Here is a 20,333-nt window from a genome sequence, read left to right as displayed (position 1 = left end):
TAATTAAAAACATTGTAAAAACTTTTTTATGTGCTTATTTTTAAGTGCTTAATTTTGTTCGGTATAATAAGATAAATATCATATGACAGCGAGTCTGACATTGATATTGTCAACCCTCGAAACAGAATGTCACCACTCGGCATTCGCCTCGAGTGACATTCTGCCCTCGGGTTGACAATATCAATGTCACACACGCTGCCATATGATATTTATATAATATACCGGCTTTGGTTGAACAAATGTAAAGCATACACAATGCGGTGTAGCATTACGGGTTATAGGAAAACTGTTTATATTGCCTTGATGGGAGTGTTTCTGCACATGCGTGGTCGCATGTACAATAGTTGCTTCGGGTAAGCCAATACGCCGATCTTTTTTTTCTGTATTTCATTCACTTTTCCTTTATAGACCTAAATTTCACAATATTTTGAAGAAAATTATTCATTTCGATGGTATGACCATTTTATATGTGTTTTTTTTTTTAAAGCGGCAATAACTCTTCTCATCTTAAAATAAAATTATTCATTCTAATCTAATGGCCAAATGGGTATTATTCTCTGTCGATTGAGTTATTCCGAAAAATCTCCAACAGAATAGTTAACATCATTGCGATATCAAGTGTGTCTAACTCAATTCCACCAATCTGCACAAAATGAAGCAAAAACATTTGGGCACACGCTGTAGACATTGTTCAAATATAAGTGATATTGATATACGCTATGATAAAGTCACACTAGTAATCCGACATTAGAAGTCGGTCCGTCCCTGGTTGTCAAATTAATGCTAAATTAAACTAAACAAGCCAACAAAAGTTGGTTTTTTTCCGCCACCAGAAATGTATATTTAGATCAGTCATAATGAATGTCGTTTTTTATTGTGATCAATGTTTTGTGACCTAATGATCTCAAAAACAATTGGGGTCATCTACAGGTCATGACAATCTCCTAAAGAATCTAATATCTATACTTTTTGCAAACTAACCACACTTTCCTAACCAGAATCCTAACAGAAGTAACGTTAACACATTTCCATTTACTCAACAAACTTTACAGATCTCTATCAAGATTATCATATTTGTTTACATCAACCTGTTTTTACAATTTAATACATGTATTAAGAAAAAGCATAATTCCACAAGTCCCCAATAATCGTGGTAATCCTACATCACCACCAAACTATAAAATTCTTATATCGTCAAATGTATTATATAAAAGGCGAAAAATGGATCGTGTGGATTATGTTGTGGTCATCCGAAAGCGAAAAATGAAGATGGCCGTAACTTACGGTGTGTTTCGGAGATGGTCGAAACGTGTCACGTGACCCAATTTTTTCTTATATTTAAAAAAAAAAAAAAAAAAAAAAAAAAAAACAATCATTTAAATAAAGTATTAGTGTATCACACATCTACGAATACAATAAAATCTGTACGGGATCGGAAATAAGATATATTAATTTCTTGGTTTACAATCATGAATTCTTCAAACACAAATAACCAAGTGAAAAAAATGGAACAATTCCGACATTAAATTACAACAAAATACAATTTATTGGGACAATTGGAACAGAAATGGAATAAAATATATTGATTAAATATTTGATTTCCGATCAAAAACGTTATACAAGTTAGAAGAAGCAGAACGAGTACTTAACTTGGATAAAAGTGATTATTTCAAATACTACCAACTAGTTACAAAGATACCGAAAGTATTAATAGAAAACAACTCTAAAAACTTTCTGTACGGAAGTAAAACAAATATTCATATAGAAAAACTAAAAGTATGTAAAACACCTAACCAAAATCTTAAAAATTACAAGCAAGCAATGTACTATTAAAAATTAAAACTCCAAAGTGCCATTACTTTTTTCTTTTCTTTCCCCTTCTCTTTCCTTTCTTCTTGCCTTCCCAAATCTTTGCATAATATTCATATTGAAACTGATGTGATTTTGATTAGAGACATGTTTGGTTTATTTTTGATAATGTATAATGTATATAATTGACAATGTGTATGAAATATGAAATTGTATGTATATGTAAGTTATGCAAAGGACAAAAACGGGGTTACCCAGCTGGGGCCTCAAAAAGGATCAAAAACCTGTCACATGACTTGCTCCATGTCCCACATGCGAAAACAAAATAGCATACCAATAAACCCGGCGGCGGGTAATGACGGATTTTTGCTTACACTAAATAGAAAAAAGTGCTTGACAAATTATAATTTTCAGATACAAATTCACATAAAAGTATGAGAGTTAAGATTCAAACTATTTAGATAGAAGAGAATGAGAGAGGGAGAAAAAAAACGAAAAGAGCAACAACATTCGCTATCAAAAGCAAAATGATTCAATGCAACTCCATCTCACCTGCTGCCACATCCCTACACCCAGTCCAATCCAGAGTTCTCAGATCAGATATATAGTCAGACGGTCAGGAGGCAATGCTAGAAAATTATTTTTTATATATGTTTTTACTTCTAAAGACAAAGTTGTGTTCTCCTCATCAGTTAGTGAGTCAATACCATGAAGTAATTTTTGAGTATTAAGTGGATGGATCTCGGGTATTGATAAATAACAAACGACGGGCATTGGCATAATGGCTGCATTTAAAAAAGAAACGTTCCGCATCTTCAATACAATGTAGTGAATGTACACAAGAGCATTCAATCAAAATATTTTTAATCTTCACCAGTGAATTAGTAATAGGTATATACATGTACCTGTTCTTTGTGAGTGTGTGGTCGAATTAAGAACATCCGAAAATTTTTAACAAAAGCAGCCACTGAAATCTTAGTTTTGTCCCTAGTTATTTCACATATGGATTACTGCGATATTATACTGTATGGTGTAGCTAACGGTGAGGTGTGTAAGATGCAACGTATTCAACACATGTGCACAAAACTTGTCCTTAACAGGAGGAAATTTGACTCTTTTAAACAAGCATTGTATGACCTACATGGGTTGCCGGTAAAAGCAAGGATTGAGTCCAAGATACTTTCTTTTATGTACAGCTGTCACATTGGCAGAGCACCAATGTATTTAACAGATTTGCTTATACTCCTAGAAGACAAGGTTTGAGATCGTCAGAAAATTTTGAATGTCGTTATGTTGTTCAATACAACAAGTGCAAAACAATCAGTGATGGAAGTTTCTGTACTTACGGTCCAAAACTGTGGAATGAAATGCCGCTAGAACTACGCAACAGTAAATCACTTGACACATTAAAAAAAATATTAAGACACTGTATATCAGAGACTTCGTGTCATTGTTTTAAAAAAAAAGTGATAACTGTTTTATATGCGATAGCAGCAGGTGATAGTTTTTATTTTTTTGTAAAAAGGTTTTACATTTGTATTTAAAAGGTGTGTTTAATTACAAGTAATTGTTGGTACATGCTCTATGGGTAGGATAGTGTGTAGAATTTCCTCTTTTTTGCAAATAGTCGGGGGGAGGGGGTGAACCTCTATATGCAGCCCGTCTGGGCGAACCATGTAAGGTATTAAGCACTGGTATTCGCAATAGGGGTATAACATCCGGAAGAGTGCTGCGGTCATGTCTTTTTTTCTGAACAAGCTAGGCTGTTTTATTATTGTTGTCATTAATATTGTCGTTTTTATTACTGTAATTATTATTATGTACAACGCCATTGAAAATGTATATGTATAGAACTAAGATTTTAATCAAATTATTCAGTTTCAGTGTGGTCATTTTGTTGTTGTTTTTGTTGTTTTTTTTTTGTTCCTTTTTTGTATTTTATTGAACACAACTGATAAATTATTTCGACTGGGATATCATCGCGCGTGATCGATTCATCAATAGTCACAATAAACGCCACATTAAGAACAATTAAACTTCTTTATATATTGTACAAATGTAAAGATTGAGATGCATTAGTGCTCGTGTGTTATAAGTATCGCCATTCATTAAGTTACAAATCAAGGTAAGATAACAAACTGCGCTTAAAGTTGTCCAAACAAATATAAAATATAAAGTTATTATTTGGATGTAAACAAAGTGTATACAAAATAACGCTGTATAATCTTGGTGTAGTGTTATTTTCACAATGTGGAATTTAAAGCTTAAATCAACGTACAGGAACTTTATCTTTTAATATTTCTTTAAACAATATTCTTTCGGAAAAAAAAAACAACAAACAAACAATATACTGGCTTTCTTGCTAACAAATCGAAAAACAAATATATTTGGCTTCAACTGGACTGCACTTACGGATTATAACGCATTGCAAATACTTACATGTATATGTGGATCATTCCTAGAACAAAGACGTTTGATGCATCGTCTGTTATTGTCCATACGTTTCACGGACAGAAGTATTTTGAACCTTTATACAATCATTTTGGATTGAAATTCTAATGGCATCTGCATTTTTCTTTGATAATATAAAAACGCTTTATTATGTGTGCATTCATGACCGCTTTATGTTGTTTTGTTTTGTTTCGTTTTGTTTTTGTAAATTCAAGTAATATTTAAAATGAGTCCGCGTAGTGTTAATGAAATGTTTATAATTATTACCGGTTGTTGACATCATGTGATAGAATTACGCTGGTGTCTTTGATTTAATTAATACTTGTGTTTTGCCGAAACTTACGATGGAATGTTATCGATTTTACAGCACTAAAACACATTCCTCTTAGTCAAAGAATCAACTGATGATTTTAACTTCTGTAATTCTGCAAGAGAAACTCGACTTACAGTGTTGTTCGTATGTTGTGTTGAAAGAAGGCATCTTCTTCATTGTAGAATGGTAAGGTACATTCTGCTGTCTTGTGATTATTGAATTCTGTGTCGCTTCCTGTATCACGTTATTTTGATATTCCGACTTTTGCCTGGCTGTTTGAAGAAGACAAACTCGAGCAAAATGATCAATTTTGTTACATTTGTTACATCTTGCTTTTTGTGCACAACACTTCTCCTTTTCGTTACCGTAATGAAGTCCATATGTTCCACATGACATAGAAATTCTGAATAGTAATCTACTTCTGATCATTGTTGTTTTCTTTTGGGGGAATTTGAATATCTCGGTTGGTAAACTGAGAGGTTGGAAAAGACCACTGTTCACCGCCACGTATAATGCCGTAAATAAGGATGGATGATACAGATATTAAGGCACTACTTATTATGTCCAAATGATAAAACAAAGTTTCAGATTATCTTCTTTATTTTTTTTCAGTGGAAAATGAGAAAACGGATCCCTCTCTGTTCGCACACAGGACACTCTTTGTGGTAAACAATGACATCCAACGCCGGTACTTTACTTGGGGGTCGAAAAATGAACTTTTGGTCCCGAACACAGGTTTGTGCATAAAAGTATATAAACCACGGAAAGACGTAGCGATCTACGATTGCTTTTTTATCATTACAGTTGTTTTATCAGTTGTCAGAAGTCCAAACGAAGATGGAATATAGACCGAGGGTACTTGCTCGGATGAACATCGTGCCGTATTCAAGTTAAATACGACTTTCGTTGAATAAAGCAAATATCTAGTACCTTAGATGTGAAGCCATTGATCTTATGTGTTAATACACTTTATGTGGTTACTTTCATCATGTTTCCTTAAGGTATTGGACCCCTAATAGTAATGTTTAAAACAAATGGTATTTGCTTGGTATATTCTTAAAGTTGACCATATTTCGCAATCTGTTGCAAATTTTAAACAACTTTAACCATGCCGTTTTTTGTAAATTTGGTATAGGCTATGCTATTTCCTCAAGCTCAAGTAGAGACAAATTTCAATGTGATGGCCACTATCTAAAACGTTTGTAGAGAATTCATTACGGCATTAATTTTGATAAAAGAAATATCAAACTATTGATAAACAATTATAAAACACAAAATAAAACTGTAAATATCATTTTTTTCTAGGGTGCCTCAAGTAAACAGATTTAATGAGACAGAATTCTAACTCCAACACTGAAACATTAAGGTCGAATCCTGTGGGTCTGTTTTGAATTTTGCTCACTTCATTCAAAAATAACCTTGCGGCAGAAGTAAAACCTACCTACATTTCTTCCACAATATGTAATCTAAAGAATGTAGGCAAAACAGAGAACTTTTACCGAATGTAACTCAGTATTTTTAAAGATGTCTAACCCTACCCCCCCCCCCCCTCCCCACCCCTGAATCAGAGGTAAATTCACTTTGAACAGCAAGAAATCGCTTTTAAAATGAAAATGTTCCACTTTTGTACGATACATCCATAATAAGTCTCGAAAGAAGTAAAAACCTGCTAGAAAAAAGGCAAATATGGGGGAAAAAAGTTTGCTCCCAGTGGGACTTGAACCTACGCCCCCTGAAAATTACCGTCAAAGTAGGTTTATGGTAGGAATTGAATGCTCTTCAAAAATCAGGTACTCCTTTACGGGTCCAATACCTTAAAAACGACCTACTTCCGATTTCGTTAATGCACGGGATCCCTCTCGGTCTGCGCAATTTTTGCCTCACAGGATCCCTCTTGACTCTCTGCAGCCGGCACGGGAACCCTCTCGGACACATTTTCTATCGGCACCGGCGCCCTCTCAATTTAACGTAACTTCAATGTAAGAATGATATGAGATTGTTATACTGTATACATTGTAATCAGTAATACCATTATAATATTGAGTATAAAAACAATGAAATAATCAGTCCATTTTAATATTTAAAGGTGATCACCGTAATTGCACTTATTGGAGTGAATACGAACGGAACAAACAATATGCCTTGTCTAGGTAACAAAGGCCATCGTTAAATCCGATGTAATGATCATATTTCTGTTTTAAACTTGTTTCCCAGTCAGTACACAAAGTTTAAAGAAATTCTGCCTGTAGGAATTTTTTTGCCCTATATACATATAGGCAACTGTGGCATTTCCCCTTAATGTGTAATGGCCGTCTGAAGCATAAACTTAATTTCTTCATTTTGTAAATGAAATATTTTAATGTGTTATGTATATAGCCACACCAGAAAATATAAGAGACGGTGTTCATATGTAACAGACATTTTGATCTTAAAAGTAAAACAAACTAATTAATTTTTATTTAATATTCTCTAAGCAAATTTCACTCATTTTATAATTTCCTATGAGAGAAAAATATATATTTTTCACAGGGAAGATACCAGTTACGTAAAAATACTCTATATTCCAATAACTCACAGAAAAAAAAATATAAGAAATTGAGATACAGTGGCAATGAGCTCCAACAACGTTTTTAATGGTTTCCGATATAAATTGAATAGTATTATAAGTTTGATCGATACATTGTATCAAGGATGTAGATAGTATAGGTCTGTTCTGTCTAATTTTCATGGATTTTGGTCAGAATGTTTGTTTTTATGGACTCTGGTCATTTCGAAACTGGGTCACCTGGACATTAAAACTAGGTCATAGAAAAAGATAAGTGACACTAGAGAAATCACATTTTGACTGGATTTTGACAAAACTTTTCTTCTTCTTGTACTAGAACACTGTTTACACCAAGTCGGATATATTCAAATTATACTTTGCACAAACATTTACCATACAAGAAACAGACAACCCCTTCTTGAAAGGACAAAACATCCAGTTTTGATGTAAATGACAATTTACCTCAGCTGAGACTGAAAATATTTTGTGAACATGAGGCTGGATCAATTAACATGATATGTTTTGGTGAGGGGTAACAAAACAAACAAAGATATGAAATAAAGTTACAGTGGTAAAATTATGATTGACACTGTTTTGAAGATTTTGTCAATTAAGTTGTGTATGAGAGTGGTCTACTATTGACCTTGACCTTGTCACAAAAGGCAATGGTACTCGGGCAAGCAACTAGCGTTAGGCAGTTGTTCAATATGCTTAGTACCCATTTACTAAACTGCATTTTAGGTGAGAAATGCATGAATGAAATTGGTTGGTATATCTTTTTGTTCATGACTATACACAGGGATTAGGACTGTAACAATTGTACAATGGCATTTTCTTTCTGATCTGGTGTGTGTTAATGTATTGCAAAACTAAATTACTCCAAGAAAAATCCTAAAAATTTTGGATCATCCCTAGTTTTTAGTATATAACAGGGTGGAGCTAACATGACAAATTTTTAGATGATGTCTAGGGAATTGATAGCATTGAAATGTAAATACTGTTTTCTGTCTTTATCAATATTTACTTTGACAAGAGTATGAGACCAAATCAATGTTGAATATGTTCTTTAAAAGTTTAACATAAATCTGTTTTGTGTAATTGTTGAATTGATTATTTACTTAGGATATTTACCAGTCTAACTATTAAACTGCTTGAAATCAGATGGCTAATGAAATCTAATAGCTCAAAAGTTTTTTTTACCTTTTAAAAGATTTTGACAATGGCTTTACGAAAGAATTTAGGCATGTTTTATGTAGCATAAAAGTGTTTTCAATATGTGTTTAAGTGGTCTAAACCCAAGATTTCTGTTCTTTGAAGCAACTGTAGCTGAAATACAGCTACCTAGAACTCTTGGCAAAATAGGCCCATGTCAGGAACTCGGTTTGATCTTCTTAAACAGAAGGAAGATAGGCATTACCATTTCACTATAGGGATCAAGGGAGGTGAAAGTGTGGGGGTAGCGGTTCACACCCGGTGCACCTGCTAAAACCTGTCAGGCATACATTTTTTTCTGTGCAATTAAAAGCTAAAGTCATGAAAAAAATTCTGCTCACTTTGTTTGCAGATCATTTATAGTTATTACCAGTTCCATGAGGGGCGATACTCCTATGCAAATTGGAAATTTTTTGCTCAATTACAGTGGAGATATTCCTGTGGAATTGAAAGCTTAAAAAGGCATAAAAACTTTTGGGCTTGCACCGCTCGCAAATTATTAAGAATTATTTATACCTGAGGGAGTGGTCCTGTTTAACATCTCCATATGTATAATGCAAAAGCATGTAAAGTTCATGCCCTCTCTAGCCCCAGCTCCTGGATCAACCCTTTTATCTAAGCTAGTGAAAATTCAAATTTAAGTACGAGTTGAAAAAAAAATCAGCTATGACATTGACTTTGTAATGAAGTTTTTGTTAAACTATGAAATAGCTTGAATTTATCACCTGAAATCTGAATTTAGAAAAAAAAAGTTTTCATGGCTTTGTTTTCAAAATAGCTTAATTCAGTGAAAAAGATCATTGGTCTGACAGGGCCTTGGCCATATTGCCAAATGGATGGTCCAGGTAAAGCCACTTATTGACATACAAAATCAAGGAGAATCAACTAAAGAACAATTATTATTCCACCAAAATTCTTTTTTTTTTTTTTTTTTTTTTTCATTTTTATAAAACATTAAAAGTTACACCCATTGTTTTGTTTACACTTTCAAGTCAAAATGCACGTTCGTCTCAAAGATGTTGATTTGATATGAAGATTAGTTCATCATCTTTGATCTAAAGATGGAAGGATGGGTATCAGGGTATTCCCTACATGTTAGGTTACCGGTATTTGTTTATTGTTAATTCAAATATATTTGACATATTCTTGCAGGGATATCCAGCACCACCCGGAAGTCACATTGGTCAGCAGGGTAGATCTGTTACCTGGCATGCCTTCAGTAAAGATACTGGCTCCGAGCTGAGCAGGCAAGCAGTGAAATCTGAACCAACAAGAATAAGACCAACATATCCATTTCCTAGTCTGCATTTGATACAGGTTTCAAATAAATATTTCATTGTTGTATAAATAATTTATGTGTTTTGTCTTGAAGAATGAATTTCCTGAGAATTTCTGCTTTTCCTTAAAACAAATGAGTGGAATTTTAGATGTCAAAGCTTGTCTTCTTGAAAAAAGTTAAGACTGACATGGAGGGTTGATCTAGTGATTAAGGTGTATGCCGCTCAATCTGGATTGCACAAGTCTGAGGCCCACTGGGGTCACAACCACAGTCATGTTCTCATATGACACCAGTACTGCTCTTTTTCAGGAAGCAGACTCATGTGATTCAAATAAGCTTATAGCTTTCATTACAACCAAGCTAAAATAAATATGTATACACTAAACTAACCAAAGTTTTCCTGAACGTTTTTGCTGAGACTAAGGAACTACTTTAACAGTGTTCATTTGTTTTCTGCCAAGATGAAATGCTCATATTTTTTAAGGCAAATTGCTACCTGTATTATATATGTTACAGGGAGGTGAAAGTGCGGATGAATTAGATGAAGAATATGCATATGCTGACAGAACAAAAGAGAAACTTGTTTGGGTTGATGCACTGAATAAATGGGTTCCACAGAGACAGGTAATATATTGTACATCAGGTACACATTTATCATCTGTTTTAATTTTGTCAAATATAACACAGTTTTTCGATACATCTTGTTTGTCAATATGAAAATTTGACATCCAGATGACGGTGATTATGTGTATATTCATTGTAATATTTTGAAACTATAAATGATCTTTGCATCATGTAAATGGGGCAGCCCGATTTCAGTATGGGTTATGAAAGGAATATTTTATGAATAATTGTTATACTCTCACCAGTAATTTTAGTCTATCTAATATAAATTTAGTCTAATATAAAAAAAGGCATTTTTCACTGGTAAAGTGTATTTTTTTATGAAACAGTTCTAAAACAAGCGAAACAAAACTTTTCTTGAAAGTTTTGACATTTCTTCTGTGGTTTCATGTTATAATGGCTACTCCACGTTGTGCATCAAGGGAAACTATTCTTCTGGGTGTAAAATGTCAATTGTCAATAGGAGAATAAGAGTTAGGTATCTTGTGTAGATTCAGTAGTTGACATTGTGGAAACTGTCAAGTCATCTAATTACAAAGGTGTGAGCATTGACTGGCAAAGAATAATTAATTTCAAGTAGGAAATACACATTGAAACATTTTAAGATCAAAGTGAATTAGGAGATTATACTTTTATGTTGGGTCATTACTTACTCTTGACCAAAGATTGTGACCTTATCAATAATACGCTTACTGTATTAATATGTATAGTCAAAATGAAATGATGAGGCCAAGAATTTGTTTTGTTTCTCAGGTCTTTTGAAAATAGCTAGTTGATAGGACATTTTCTGTTGAAAAAAATAGGACATTTTCTGTTGGAAAAAAAAAGAATATATTCAAAAAAAAAAAAACAACAAACAAACAAAAAACAGAAAGTAAAAATTGATTGTTTCCAAGTTCTCTGAGTTTATTATCTTTTTGATTACTTAAAGCATATACACCTTAATGTTATTATGCTTAAACATGTTTGGTTGACTGGTTTAAAAAACAAGTACATTTTGTATTAATTAATACAGGAAACTTAATTTTTAGCCTATTTTGGTATCAATTTAAGGCCAAAAGAAATATATTTTTGAATCTTCAGACTTACTATTAAACTGATTAAAGTTATTTTATCTTATTTAACAATACAAAATGTTGCTATACAGTTTACTTTGCTGCATTCTAAATACACAACAAACTAACTACAAAATGTTATTGTTACCTGATAATTTTGTTACAATAAAATGCCATACTGTTGGCAGAAAGTAAATTATTTCTTTCACAAGTATTTCCAATTTCCTTAATATTGTTAAGTTATTGTTGAAAATGTTGACTGTTCAAACATCTAGTAAACATTTTTGTTGTAACGAGGGCTTTTATGTAAACACTTAAAGGTGATTTAAAGAAATGAGCAAGGAAATTGAATAATAAATAGTTACTTCTTTCTTCTTTGTGGTAGCTGATACTGTGTTTCTAACGTGAATGCTAGGAAACTTATTTGAGACAAACAAACTTACTTGGTAACTAGAGTGCATTGAGAAAAAAAAGTTATGTTTTAAGTTAGAAAACTGTTTAACAATGAAATATTAATGTAGGGAAATGGTAAAGCAGAGTTAATAGAAAACAAACAAATATGAGCCGTGTCATGGGAAAACCAACATAGTGGGTTTGCGACCAGCATGGATCCAGACCAGCCTGCGCATCCGTGCAGTCTGGCCAGGATCCATGCTGTTCGCTTTCAAAGCCAGTTGGAACTGGAGAAACTCTTAGCGAACAGCATCGATCCTGATCAGACTGCCCAGATGCGCAGGCTGGTCTGGATCCATGCTGGTCACAAACCCACTATGTTGGTTTTCTCTTGGCACGGCTCAATTATAAGATTTAGATATAGAAAGTCAGTTTCATCTATGTTGCTCTGTCTGCAGAACAAATTGTAATGCTCTCTCTTTCATATTTGTGCGTTCCAGTGAGTAATTGGGGTTCAGGGTAGGGGAGGTTATATTCAGGATATATTCAATGGCAGTCAGTCTGCTCAGTACCTATATTTAGCCCTTTCCATCCCTCCCTTGCAAAACACCCCTTCTGCATTTCATGTTATTATGTACTCATACCAAGTGCCTCATAGAACAAAACCTCATGTATGAGACACCCTAAACAATTATTTATTTTTTCAAGGAAAGTTCCTGCAGTTTATTTGTTTTACATACTCGAATGAAAACTTTCAATTTCAGCCAAGGTCGTCTAAAATGGCTTAGGTTATTTTATTTTCCATTAAAGAGAAATGATAAAAGGATAGAGTACTTTAATTATGTGTCTTTTAACATAAGTACCTAGTCATTGTTGGGAAGATTTCCTGTCAAAAAGTTCTGTTTGATTTGAGAGTTATGTATGTAAACAGTTACTGTCTTAGTTACTTATAATTTCGTGACTTTTGGCAAAATTTTCAAACATTTTAAATTAGAGAATCTTTTTAAACATTTTCTTTATCTAATTTAGTCTTATTTTGAACGAAACTACCACCTCGGTTTGATATAAGTCTTGGTAAATAGTGCACTGGTTAAATGAATGAAAGTAATTTCAAAAAGAGAATGTGATTATACAACAATAGCTTTAAAGGGGGGAGAAATAATTGTTTGCACTAATATACTCTATTTACAAAAAATTTAAACACTTTCTTTTGTATTTTTTATTTTTTCGATTGTGTTTATTTGCTGAAGGAAGTCTATTGAAGGGTTTTGGCCATGTATCGTTACCCAGGCGGCTTCCCTAACTTTAAAGAAGTGGTTTCGTGAGGATGAAACGCATGCCTGACACATGAAGAAAGACTTTGACAAGAGAAATTTGTTTGAATTGAATTTTTGTGATTATTTTAGTCTATAATCAGCTGATAAAACATGTGAAAATAGAAGTGTGGCATGTACAAATTTATGATTAAGCAGTTAAATGTTAATCATAGTAATAAAGTGGAAAAAATACTCGCTTTTGGATTTTTTCAAAATCTGTCAATGGAAAATAAATGTATAATTGAATTTGATAAATAATTGGAGAAAATTATAACAATAATGGAACAAAATAAAAAAGCTGTTCATTTAATGTGAAAGTGCAATATGACAATAAAAACACATAGGTTTTCAGAAGAAAAGAAAAAATGATCTATGGTTTTAGAATTGTATCATCTAGTGTTAAAGTCAGTCAAATGCAGAAAAATAGGTTAGAGTATTGAATGACAGATGAAAAATTGAAAAAAATAAATCTACGTAATTTGGGAGAAAATTCTATTTGCAGTGATCTTCAGAGACAAGAAGCAAATTGACAATTATTGAAAAGTGATCTCTAGTAATCACTGCCAGTGTTTGATTTTTAATTGCAACTTATTTGTTCATGTAAATGTTCATTTATCTAGGGACAGATTATAAAGTGAAAGTAAAGAGTAATGATGTACACCACCAAAAGGAAGCCAAGGGCTTTAAGTTCTGCTGAAAACTGTACAAATATGATTTGGATAGAGTAGAAAGAGGAGTACTGTACACTAGGGAAAATTTGAAAGTGAATATTTTATGACATTTGTAAAGTTAAATATAGTAAATCGAAACAAACACATAATTATATCATTACTTCCATGCACATTTCTGAATTAAAACATACCAAATTAGGACTTGTTCCAAATATTCTGTGGAAATTAATGTTCTTGAAGAAACTGCTGAAAACTTGTAACTTGAAAAATACCACCAGTTTACATTAATTTTGACTGAATTTTTTGTTCCAGATATGAAGGCAAAAATTTAAATACCCTTCTTAACGGACAAATGTCTTCACCAGCAATTAACAGTGCTTGCATTTTTTGTTGTTAATGCGTGTCAAGGATTTCATATCATAATCATAATGCCAAATCATAGAATTCTGACTTGCAGGCACTTCATGATAAATTGAGATGTGTCATGATAATCGATTGTGATAAAATCGTATGATTGGATTACCAAAGGAAAATTTTTTTGCAAAATTTATATCTTTTCTGCACTGAATATAAGAGAAGATAAGGGGAAAAAAAGGAACCTGTGGATTGGGCGTCACAAAAAAGCCAGGTCAGAAAGGTATTGACATGGCTCATGATAAATCCATTGAAATTAAAGAGAGGATTTGTATTTTCATCTTATGATAAGTGGAATATTAATAAACATTGATTGATGGAAGATAGAATTGTAGAGCGACTAACAAAGATGACGGTATCTTAACGACCGTTACAACTCTTCAACGTGAGCCTGTGGTGTAATGCTTAAAGCGGCCTGTCTTCATAATGTCCTTAAAAGCCAAATAAAGTTAAGTGGTTGGTATTTTTTCTGATGTCTCAATTATTGGAAGGTGATTTAAGATCCATGTTTCCTTTGAAGTACTTTTAGAGAGAAATTATAGAAGATTATGCAGAGTGTACTTTGAGTTTGGGAACATTGTTATTTAATATTCAAGGAAGCATTAAAGGACAGGTTTGATTAAAGCAAATTTTCAAAATGAGCCATAGAAAGTTATGTGCAGAGAACAGAACTCGTTGACTGGAAGTGCAGGACAACATTTTCTTGAAACACCGGTGCTTAGCATCAAATTCTTGGATATTGTTCTGACAAGATTATAAAAATTTTTATATAAATGCTCTAAGGTTTAAAGTGAAAGTATTTATAAAAAAAGGAAGTATACTAAAATGGCACAAAAGGAGAAGGAAAACATGTTGCCTCACATTACAGACATTAGCTGGGGTACCAAATCTAAAAGGAAGAAAAGAGCCCCACTTATGTCAACTTCATCAGTGAATGGATCATTATCTGTGTCCGTCCCACAGCGTGGAGAGATCAACGACCCTGTGTTCCAGCTGAAGGGTCAGAAGATGAACACCGAGAGAGTGATTGATGAACAACTGGCAAACGTCATCGCTATGGTATTGTTGTCCGAGTCAACTTTTGAGATTTCGTGCAGTCCTAATGATAAAAAAGTTCAGTTCAAAGAATTGTCGACCAAAACCACACAAAACTATATTAAGGATAAGTTAGAACTTTCGAAATTTGAAAACCGCTGTAGTTTAGATATTTCAGGGGGAAAGATTAGGAATAAAATTCCAGAATTACGAAGAAGTTTAACATGTGATGGAGCAGGGCTTTCACCATGCCAGCATGATTTCAGGGTACTTAATTTGTTTTGTCTTTATTACAGAGAAGCATTAGTATGTGGAATGTCTTTGTATTCATTGTCATCTTTTATCATTTTCAGGATGAGCTAGGAACTGGAATCTAGAAAACAACTTCTAGTTATTTTCCTAGTCAGATGATTACGAAAATAAAACATAAGTGTTTGCTGTTTGAATTATTATTAGAAGTTAATATTCGGCTTGGTTGTGCATAATTGCCCAAGAGCTTTAGCTTTACATTTTAAACCTTCTCTCCATTTATCTTGATAATTCCATTTTTCATAGTTATGGCCCCTTGGATTTCAGTTTCTTCAACTCATCCAAGACTCAGCTGGATTTTTTTCTGATATTGTTTTAACATTAAATTTTGTCAAAACCATTTACCTATATATAACGCAATATATAGAAAATAATTTTCAAAATACCGAAAAATGTTTCATTTCTTGCTATAAAATTAATAAAAAAAATATAGTTGTAAAGATATTTCAAAGGCTTAATTTATCAACAGACCAATCTCTCACAGATACTCGGTCTTTGAAATCAAGATCAAAGAACATTCTAGAAAAAAGTGACACAACAGTTCTTCCATACTAAATGTACATTAAAATTCAAATATATAACTATTTTTAATATGTTAACCATATCAGTTTTACTATATTTTAAGAGATCCGGATAATGTCTTTTAAAAAGTGTTACATAAAATGAAAGTTTATCAGCAAGCATACACAAAAGGAGGATTTAAAATTGTAAACGATTTCAGATATCTCTTTTATCATAATTGAGCCGTGCCATAAGAAAACCAACATAGTGGCTTTGCGACCAGCATGGATCCAGACCAGCCTGCGCATCTGCGCAGTCTGGTCAGGATCCATGCTGTTCGCTTTCAAAGCCTATTGGAATTAGAGAAACTGTTAGCGAACAGCATGGATCCTGACCAGACTGTGCGGATGCGCAGGCTGGTCTGGATCCATGCTGGTCGCAAAACCACTATGTTGGTTTCTCATGGCACGGCTCATATTAAAATTGTGATGATTAAGACTGCACAATGACATTTGACAAATTAAGGGTACATCATCTTTGAGCTCACATAGTTTTATCTCTGAGATAAAGTCTATTGTTATAACTGATAAATAGCTATAGATTGATCCCAGAGAAATTTGTCATTTAAGCTACCCGCTGATTGAAATATTAACATTCTTTGGAAACCTGGTAATTATGTTTTTGATGCATATGACAGCGAAAATAGCTGTAAGAGAGATGAGTTTGGATTTACGCAAGAAGAAGGGAGACAACTGTATTATTTTATGTTTTCGGTGTTTATCGAAATATAACGTGAATTATATCTGATAAACTCCTGGCCACTCAGTGAAAGTATCAAATCTGATACCGGATTAACGTCAAAAAAGGCATACTGAAAGCCGGAAACAATATGACAATGACGTCGTTAAATGACGTCATCTGCAATGCTTCCTGATAAAATTCCAGCAAATTTCGACATTTTATTGAATAAACACAACAAAAGTGAGTTTTAGACATAAAATTAACAGAAAATTGTTGTATCGATGTTTCACAGTAATTTCACTCATGATTAACACCAAAAGTTTTATTTCACTCGTGGCTGGCACTGTGAAAATATCACTTTTGGTGCCCACTCGGTGAAATTATAACGTGATATTACACCGAAACCAACAATTATCCTCTATATCTTCATCTGTATTTGCAGCTGATGTTCAGACCCCCACTCTCCACTAAAGAACAAAATGCTAAATCTACATGTGTTCACTGAATAGTACCAGCCCAACCAGTTTGATTAGTAGAGAGCTCAAATTCAGTGGTTGGCCGTTAGTTCCCTTGACAATACAAAATATTCCTTTGTCAGTGTGCAAGTGATTAGTTTCTTCACCACTGAGTTCTGGTAGGGCCTCCATTTTGATTCATACTGGAAACTTGTTAGTGACTTGTGGAAACCAAGTTAGTACTGGTAAGACCTCCACCTCTGTTTCATTTATGGGGAAGTTGTATGAGACTTGTGGAGTTGAAGTTAATACTGGTAGGGACTCCATCTCTGGTTCTTATGGGGAAGTTGTTATTGACTTGTAGATTTAGTACTGGTATGACCTCCATGTCTGTTTCATAAAGGAACATGGTTAGTGACTTGAGGAAAGGAAGTTAGTAATGGTAGGGCCTCCACCTCTGATTCAAATAGGGAAGTTGTTAGTGACTTGTCACAAGGTGGAGATGGAGTTAGTACTGGTATGACCTCCATGTCTGTTTCATATGGGAAGTTATTGGTGTTTTGAGGAGAGGAATTTAGTACTGGTAGGGCCTCCACCTCTGATTCATATGGGGAAGTTGTTTGTGACTTGTGGAGTTGAAGTCACTACTGGTATGAACTCTATCTCTGACTAATATGGGGAAGTTGTTAGTGATTTGTGGAGTTAGTACTGATAGGTTCTCTATGGGGAAATTGTTAGTGACTTGTGAAGTTAATACTTGTAGGTCCTCTATCTCTGACTAATATGGGGAAGTTGTTAGTGGAGATGAGGTTAGTACTGGTATGGCCTCCACCTCTGATTTATATAGGGAATTTGTTAGTGACTTGTGGAAATGAAGTTAGTACTGTGATGGAATTCAAGAACACTAGGTATATCAACACCTGCCTTGCTGTTAAAAATGGTGTTAAACCCATATTAAATGAAAACAAATAAAGTTTGTTTAATAGCAGAAATAAGTTAGGGAATACAGCTTTATATGCAAGTAGCTAAGGAAGAAATTGGAATTTTGGTGTTAGCTTGACTTTTAAGAAGCAGTTTAGTTTAAATTTATATTTCATGTGTCACAGAATAGTTCAAAGTGACTATAAATTAGATATATGATGAACCTTTTGATAACACCACAAATGACTGTAGTATTTTAAATTTAGGGAAAACTGGAATATGCTTTAGACAGGCTTTTTCTTTCCTTCAATAGCAGATCCACCTGGCACAAGGACAATAAAGGATGTTTTTTATTGTTACACAATCTTGTTTAAATATTTTATGATGTTATTTTTTACAAGTATTTTAATTAAGTTGTTGAGTAAACCAAACAATTGTTGCCAAGCGAAAAGGGGAAAAAAAGAGACTTGACGTAATACAGTAACTGAGTTCCTGAAATAGTTAAATTGCCATAGTAGAGTTTAATATAGTGACTAAATTTTTTTTTTCTTTGATACGATGAGATTATCATCCTTGAGAGGGGGATTATGCCATGATCATTTATAAGGATATATGGACAATTATTTACAAAGATACACAATAGAAAATGCAGATATAGAAAACGAAAAGCTTGCCTTGCATTCAAAGATATTCAATCAGATCTTAGCATAGGGACAGGGCTGATTTAATGATAAAATAAACAAAAGAGGACCCATTCCTTTTGCTAGGCAAACTATTTTTTCTCCAGTTTTGGAAAAATAAAAAAATGTTAATAAATGTCAATGTGCCCGGATCAGCTGTCAGGGAAAGTTGTTTAGTGCAAACAGTAATTGAAAAAATAAAGATGATCAAACTTAAAATACGTCTTTATTGTAAATGTCCGGACCCAGGAGTAGTAATTTTGATGATACAATCAAGATAATAAAGTCACATTCTCCGTGTTGGTGGCGCATGGAAGACCGTTATCATTTTCTTTATTGTATTCACTTTAGTGGATTTTTATGGTAATCTGAATGAAAGATGTTATTGCATGAGGACAGAATAATTAAAGTCAACAAATGCTTGTTAATTGCATAACGGATTAAAATGAAATGGAATTATTAGCTGTTTAAAATGGCTACCACTAAGTTGTTTAAGAAGAAATATGAAACTAAAAATGAGGTAAATAGTTTTGATTTTAAGAAATGTATAAAAATTCTAAGGAGTAGAAAAGTGACCCTTGATGCACAAGACATTTTAACTGTACATGTATTTTCTAGAATTAAAAAACGGAATGTATATCTTTTTAAGTTTTAGGCAATAATTTGTGAAATATATGTATAAAATATGACAATATTTACATTGGAATATTTTCAGCTTCATCCGAGACCTTACATGAGCTTTGTAGGCAATGCTCCAGTCTTAGAGAAACATAGCAGGTTACCAAAGGAGGTAATTTTTACAGGCTTTTTAAGGATGCAGTGTCAAATAGTACTGTATATATAAAGATTGTCCAGTTTTCTATGGGATAGATCTATAGATATGCAGTCACAAATAGAAAGGTCAAGGTCTAAGGGTAATTGCAGTCACTCTTTAGGATAATACATTTTCTTACAGCTTTTTGTCTAATATCATAGTGTTAAAAATCATTATTTCCTATCTTTGCCTTATAGTAATCGTCTTGATTGATACCATAAAAGCATTTTGCATTGGCTTTAGCTTTTAATATCTCTGGGTGCTATATTGTGTCACGTACATCTGTTGGTCGGTCTGTCTATCAGTATCTGTTGTTCCTATCAAACGAATATCTCCAAAACCTTTAAATGTATTTTCCAAAAATTATTGTCAAAATTAAATGTTCCTCATCGTAATACATGACCAAGATTGTTGGGTACAATGTCAGTGTATAATTTGGAGGTCAAAGGTCATATAGTCATTTTTTGTTGTCTGTTTCATATTTTTTAAACTGCTGGATTTTCAAAAAGCTAGCATCAAATGTTTACCTTATCAAAAGAATGTGCAAGCGCACTTTCAAGGTAACTTGGAATACTATCAAGGTCACACTGAGGTCAGAGGTCAGATAGCTTTATTATGCTTCATATCTTCTAAAGTTCATATAGCTAGCATCAACTGCTGACCACGTCAAGATGATGTGCAGGATGCTAACATTTTTTCTGTATTTTAAAGACGAAAATTACAGTGATGTAATACTTACTAAAACAGTTACGGTACACAATTTTATTTAAAAGCTTGAGTATGGAAGAGTGCCCC

General features: G+C 33.3%; 1 protein-coding gene across 1 annotated transcript in view; it reads left to right on the top strand.

Moving 5' to 3' along the window:
* Positions 1-8,484: 8,484 nt before the first annotated feature.
* The window catches only part of LOC123552908 (calponin homology domain-containing protein DDB_G0272472-like), a 74,454-nt gene continuing 62,605 nt past the window's right edge, over positions 8,485-20,333 (top strand). The window contains exons 1-4 of the mRNA XM_053542227.1: positions 8,485-8,574; positions 9,483-9,647; positions 10,126-10,233; positions 19,440-19,514. Of these exons, the coding sequence (XP_053398202.1) occupies positions 8,485-8,574; positions 9,483-9,647; positions 10,126-10,233; positions 19,440-19,514 (438 nt within the window). The remainder of the gene's footprint in view (positions 8,575-9,482; positions 9,648-10,125; positions 10,234-19,439; positions 19,515-20,333) is intronic.

This window comes from Mercenaria mercenaria, chromosome 4, assembly GCF_021730395.1.
Source record: "Mercenaria mercenaria strain notata chromosome 4, MADL_Memer_1, whole genome shotgun sequence".
NCBI lineage: Eukaryota > Metazoa > Mollusca > Bivalvia > Venerida > Veneridae > Mercenaria > Mercenaria mercenaria.
This window is presented reverse-complemented; position numbering and strand designations above follow the sequence as displayed.